Source organism: Physcomitrium patens, chromosome 18 (genome assembly GCF_059467195.1).
Source record: "Physcomitrium patens ecotype Gransden chromosome 18, ASM5946719v1, whole genome shotgun sequence".
NCBI classification, from domain to species: Eukaryota; Viridiplantae; Streptophyta; class Bryopsida; order Funariales; family Funariaceae; genus Physcomitrium; species Physcomitrium patens.
The window spans coordinates 7,299,482-7,305,931 of record NC_143427.1 but is presented as its reverse complement, the minus strand read 5'-3'; the positions used below and the strand labels follow the sequence as shown (position 1 = coordinate 7,305,931).

Sequence of the window (6,450 nt, the reverse complement as noted above, 5' to 3'; positions counted from 1 at the left end):
AGTTCAGCAATAATTTGAATAAGCTGAACCCATATCGCACTACCAAAAATTGCAAATTTTTAAAGTACCATTTTATTCATATATATATATATATATATATATATACACACACACACACATTTAAACACATATTGTAATTTTAATTATCCTTGATTCAATTTTGTTCCATAGTGATGCTTTTCCCAAACAAGCAATCATCAAACGGACTCTCTTTGATTGGGCACCACAACTAAAAAATAGTCTGATTCCTCTGGAAAAACTCTAACCGAATTGTAAAAGTTACTGTTTAAAAACAGCGAGTCATACCACAATGATGATCATCATGATTATTAACAGTATTTACAAGAAATCTGAACATCAGATGAAATCAACACAGGCTGTGAAGAGGAGGAGGAAGGGTGATATTTCATAAGCCAGAGATCGCAACATACACTCACTGAATTGTAGGGGAAGATAAGTATGGCCTCGGGCAGAGTGGTGGAGGCTGCAGTGCAGTAATGCAGTGCAGCGCAGCACAGTCCCAGTGGGAGGTGGGTGCCAGCGCTGGTCAGTGCGCGTCGTCGAGGAGCAGCTGGGGTGGGTGTCGCGACGCCACCGCGGATCGACGCAAGCGTGGATCCGAGCGTTACCGGCCAGGGATTGGAAAGGGTGTTGTTCTTCTGCTGTGCGTTGTTACTGTGGTGCATTCTAGATTACATCGGCGAGATAGATCCCACCGTGGTGTCGATCTCGATCCTAGGCTGGCCCGGCGCTTGCAGCGTGATGGTCCACTGTGCGCGCAAGACAAACTGAGAGCCAGACAGACAGCGCGAGCTAGAGCGAGAGCGAGAGCGCGGGAAGACTACGTCTAGACTTGTCGGACCAGCGAGTGAGTGAGTGGACTGGTGAAGGCCAGGAAAGAGTGGAAAGGAAAAAAAGGGGCAGGGGAGGGGATGGCCGCGAGTACCATTCCCGTGATGAATATGGGAGGGGGTCAGTATCGTCCCAGCTCACTGATTTAGCTGGTCAAGCAGGCGGGGTCAAAACGTTTCTGCGCACATTGAAATATCCGATCGTAGAACAGTAAGAGTTTTACCTGCAAGGTGGGGTTTTCACGTTGTGCTCCGACTGAACTGGAGGGTGAGTGAGAGAGGGAGAGAGTGAGAGTGATTGATGGAATCAGCTTTATCATCATATTTCCATCGCGGGGGTTCCTTCAGAACTTACATCGAATGTGAGCCTTTCTACCGACTAAGAAGCTGAAACAGAAACAGACCGAGTAGGACAAAGGCAAAATGGGCCAGGGGCTTCTGACCTTGTCCCTAACCACACTAATAGGTATGGACCCCGCCCAGTCACCTACTGCACTAAGCCCTGCAGCAGCGTGGCCGCGGAGTAGGGCCTCTTATAAATGGCGCCACTGGCCGCAGCAAAATACACTCTTGTGTTTTGGACGATTTCTTTCTTAGTCGTCGGGACTTGTTTCGATTCGAGCTTCTAGAGAATGGAAGCTCGCGGTTTTTGCAATTCTTTTCTGGGAGTGCTGTCTTTGAGTTCACTTCCTTCCCATGCCACAGATTGTGCAACCTCTCAATATGTCTCATGAGGTTTAGCTTTGTAGGCCGTTAAGCGTGAATTCTCTTAGCGTTGCGTAGTAGTTTCGGATAATTTCTAAAACTTGAGAGAGCTCTGCGTTCATTGAACTACTGCCGTTTTCCTCTCTGAATACGCGAGCATGTTCCGTTGCGGAAAATTAGTTTTGCGCAACTACCCAGTTGCCGCAGATTTGTAGAACCCGCCGGTTCATAGCCTGCAAAGCGATAGCTGGGTGAATGGTCACAGGATGAAATTTTGGGAAACAAGAGTGCAACTTTTGCATTGCGGTGTGGTCGATTTTGAGCGATCTGCCGGTGCAAGGTTGTGTCGATAAGTTTAACTTACTGAAAGCAATCGTTCGAGATGTTGGGAAAGTAGTGAAAGCCTCGCAATTCTTTTTCTCTCTCTCTCTCTCTCTCTCTCTCTCTCTCTCTCTTTTTTTTCCCCCTGCCACTCTCTTATCGCATTGAAGCTATCAAGGTTCGTAGCATATTGCGGAAACACTGGTTTTGGCAGTGAGTGTCTGGATTTAGATTGCATGAGAATGGTGTGCGTTCTGTAAGCTTGTATTGATCGTTTCTGATTCTGCTTTAGAATTTAATACGTTGTGACCTGTAAGGTCTTGTGTTTTCGAATCTAAATGAACCGCCAGAGCGTACTATGAGCCCAAGAGAGAGAGATATGCTAGTTTTGTGTAGCAATGAATTGGGGTGTGGCCTTGGAGCCGATGAGGCCGACTTTACAATCGGTGCACGGAATCTGGTCGAGATATTAGACTTCATTCTAATTTGAGCGAGGATCATAGTTTCGGTGTGAGAAACTCGCATTGATCCGCAGTTCGATATTGCGGTCGTCCACTGGTTTGACAGGGGTCAAGAAGTTTCGCGGGTAGCGAATTTTATTGTCCCCATTACACTCTGGTCCTCGTTAATCTTTCCTAGTTTTGTTTCAAAGCCTGAACCTGCTTGACCGATCCTGCAACATGATGCATATTTATCCATCGCCTAACCTACTTTCAATTCGTCACTTTCAAAACCCTTGAGTCAGGGCAATCGACCGGTGTTTTCCATAACAATTGGGTTATTAACTCGCTGCTTGGATGTATGTTGCACTTCGAGTTGTTATGAATGACAGTGGCGTAGCGTCAGTTCCAATCGGTTCAAAAGGTATTCTGAACCGATACAACCCCCACACCCTTAGGATTTATTCGTGGGTCTCGTACGTCAGATCCAATCTTTCCGTTAGAGAGAGAAACAACGACTTCCGGACATTGATATTATTCAAAGTGTCAAAGTTTTACTAAAGAGTTGGTGAATCTCGGGTGAAGTTTCCTGATTTAACCCCCCCGACATTGCCAGTTTCCGATGCAGCGAGGTACTACATGTGATTGTAACGATACAACCCAGCAATGGAGTACGTAATGTGGATGACTGGTATTTACATAAGATAACTCGAAATTTCCAGGCTGCAAACTTTCGACGCCTTCAAGATGCTTCACTGCTCATGATGAAAGCATAGGCTGGATAATACAAAAAATTGCTTCGCTACACAGTACATGACGAAGTTTCATTTGATAATACAATTGTTCACTCTTTAAGCGGACGAAAGCTGAATTATCCAGCTCAAACCCCCCCCCCCCCCCCCCCCCCCCCCACACGTTGATGCAGAACTTAGACTGCTTGACTTTTCGTGGGATTGCGGAATATGGTCTCACATCGGCATTGGTGATCAAACATCTGCGTCGAAGGGTAACATTCCAGTTGCTGGATCTAATGCATCTAAGAATGTCAATCTGTGTAAGACGTGCAGACATCATGGGGGGATGCTAGATCCGCCTGGCTCCCTGTATGCCAACTGCGAGCCTTGCTAAATATTTGTTTGCCTTGATTCATAGCTGGCGTTCAGGGAGTCAAGCAGACCTTGCGTCTTGCCATGGTCTGCGGTGTACAATAGCATCCGTAAGTATTGATTTTATTCCTAATTTGTCTCAGTCTTTTGTCTAGATGCTTAGTTTCCATGTTGAATGAACATACGGTTTAGTTGTCCATCATGGAAAGATCAGAAATGTCCAAACGATCCCAGAGAAACCCTGACCATGACTATACGATAAAGGATCTTGGATTGGCCTGGCTCCCCAAATGCCAGTAGCAAAGGTTGTTTAAATTTTTTTACCAATTATCATGGCTGGCCTGCAGGAGCCAGGTAGACTATCAGTTTTACCATAACCTGCTCTGCCCTATCCCACACACAGATGGAAGTATTGAGTTGGAAACTACTTCCTTGAAGGTCAAAACAGACCTGCTTCAGAGCACTGACATTGCTACATTCCCACTTCAAACTAGCAAACGCAGCCAGGTAATTACAATATCGAAGAACACGATGTTTCAATCCTTGAATGAAATCCACGAGGCAAGTCCAAACCTGATCATGAATGCAGGAAGAGTGAAGGTCTAGAAATTGGGGGATATTGGATCCGCCTGGCTCCCTGCATGCCACTTGCGAATCTTGCCAAACGTTTTGTCGGGGTTCATGGCTGGCGTGTGGGGGGTCAGACAGGCCATACATCTCATCAAGTTTTGAGTCACTTAGTGATCGTGAATGTTAACGTCATTGTCAAATACGCATCTATAGTCGAATAAGTAGTTCTACCCTGACGTGTTTTATCAATGTATAGCTTGCTGGGGGCTTGATGCTTGCAGAGGCTTTTCTCTTCAGATAATGTTCCTTCATGACAAAAGACAGATAAAAGGACAGCTACAGGAAAGACCAATCAACCAGCAGCTACTCGGAAGAAACTATCAACGAAGCAGCCATTACCAATGTAGCTGGAAGACCGTAGTAAAGAAATAGAAAGACTGGATCGATCTGGCTCCCTGTATGTCAGCTGCAAACCTTGCCAATCGCTTTGCCAGAATTCATACCCTGCGTCAAGGTAGTCAAGCAGACATAATGTCTTGGTACAATATTCCGGGTCTAATTCACGGTTTCATACAGTTCACCTACTGATTCCTTCTAAGATTTGATCACGTAGTTAAGCATCTGAACAGGAGGCCTGTTGAGACATTTGTCGTCGACTAGTAAATCGGTCCTTCTGAAACGGGTCTGCAGACCAACTATGATAATGAATGTAGGAAACCCAGTGCAGAAAGTAGGGATGTTGGATCTGCCTGGCTCCCTGGATGCCACCTGCGAACCTTGCGAATAGTTTCGACAGGATTCAGTGCACTGATGCTCAAAGGCTACGTAATACGTCTAGTTCGTGGCGTATTGCGAAAGAATAGTTGGTGCACCAAGTGTTTGTTTTTGTAAAGAACTCTCTTTGATATGACTTCGGGTTTTCTACAAATGATGAATCACTTGATGGAGTTTTAGGGATCAACGTGGATTACATATCCGTATTTGTATTCATATTCCCTTGAATTATTGTCACTTGCGAAAATCGGATGAGCCATCGAGCTCATACTCTTCCAGCAAACAATCGGTTCACTAATGACGCAATATCAGAATTCCGAGTTAACTTGCTTCAGAACCATGAAGATTTAATCTACCAACTCACTGAAGTATAGAGATAAAATATCGATTTTTAAAGTAGCATTGCAAGTTGCCCAAAACCTCCTTGTTCAATTGAATTTCGTACCTGCTTCAGGAGATTTTGTGCACTGAAGACGAGGAACAATCCTTTGCAGGTCAGAATTGGAACGAAACAAATATTCTGCACGAGGACAACCATTTTTGATAAGTGTGTGAGGATCGGCGTAGAGGGAATGTAGGAAATAGAGAATGCCTGGCATCCTGTATACTACCTTTGGAGATTGCAAGATTTATTTGGCGGCATTCATAGCTGGCACATAGAGAGCCAGGCAATACGTCAAAAAACTTTTCATAACCCCTGCCGCTTGATAACAGTGCTCGTGTTGATGCTTTCTGCTCTGTATCAAGCTTTTGATCCCAACATGATCATCAACTTTAACGAAGAATTAGCAACCTGTGGGTCTTAGAAGGATGCTATGAAGACAAAGATGTAGGTCCAGCTGATCAACGAACCAAGAGAAATGCGCCCGGAAGTACTCGGTCAAGTGATACACATTGTGGAGAAATTTGCATTGTTCGGTCACAGGATATGTCTGATTTTAATTTTCTGTGTATGAAGTTTTAGTATACGTGAACTTCATTGTGTACCTTGACTGCCCTATAACGTTGGGGCCTTTGATAAAATTCAACAGTCACCCTTTTGTACGTCCGGTGTGAGAACCTTCTTGGATAGTGATTCTGATTGATAACACTGAAGAGATCTTAAGCATGATTGAAGCACTTGAACCTGAGAACTCAATCTTTTACTTCTACCATTGTTATGGGCCATCACAATGATCTAGATGTTATGGACGTTACCAAATCTGCCACTCAAACATGTTTCGAACTTGAATGCTGTTAGTAAAGTAGTCGATGACTCCCTTGGTTCAGTACCCTTGTCAGTAGTACATTTAGTGTCGTTATTAAAAAAATGGTAAGACCCATATAAACTTTACTACAAGTTTGTGAATTGCAGCAAAGTTCATGATGGACGTTCAACATGGATACTGCGAGGCTACTCTGTGTTGGTAAAATCGGAAACGTTGATTGCAGTCATGTAATTGGCTGTGGCAGTGGCACCAGTGTAACAATATGTAAGAATTTTACTTGATCTAGAGACGGATATAAATCAACATTCAGCTCACTGTTCTTCGAGATGACTAAACGGTGACTGAGCATTTCATAATCCTTTTCAAGTATGTAAATTCACACATACACACATACATCTAAAACCTTGATTTAAGGAAATTTCCTAAGAATGTGAGGTAGATGTTGGATCTGGAATGGCATAAGAACTGGTGATAA

At 44.2% G+C, this 6,450-nt stretch overlaps 1 protein-coding gene across 3 annotated transcripts; it reads left to right on the top strand.

Annotated features, from left to right (window-relative positions):
• The first annotated feature begins 426 nt into the window (after positions 1 to 426).
• Positions 427 to 4,954, top strand: LOC149987449 (uncharacterized). 3 transcript variants are annotated; one of them, XM_090244327.1, is made up of 2 exons: positions 427 to 3,533; positions 3,771 to 4,954. In XM_090244327.1, exon 1 carries the CDS (start codon positions 498 to 500, stop codon positions 849 to 851), a length of 354 nt encoding a protein of 117 aa, XP_090100453.1. In that variant the 5' UTR covers positions 427 to 497; the 3' UTR covers positions 852 to 3,533; positions 3,771 to 4,954. The 3 variants fall into 3 exon arrangements, with proteins under 3 accessions (XP_090100453.1, XP_090100455.1, XP_090100454.1); XM_090244329.1 differs by having other exon boundaries at positions 427 to 3,930; positions 4,291 to 4,954; XM_090244328.1 differs by having other exon boundaries at positions 427 to 3,930; positions 4,275 to 4,954.
• Positions 4,955 to 6,450: the final 1,496 nt, after the last annotated feature.

Coding starts and splice junctions, on each gene's coding strand:
- LOC149987449 (XM_090244327.1), top strand. CDS start 498: ATGCAGTGCAGCGCAGCACAGTCCCAGTGGGAGGTGGGTGCCAGCGCT.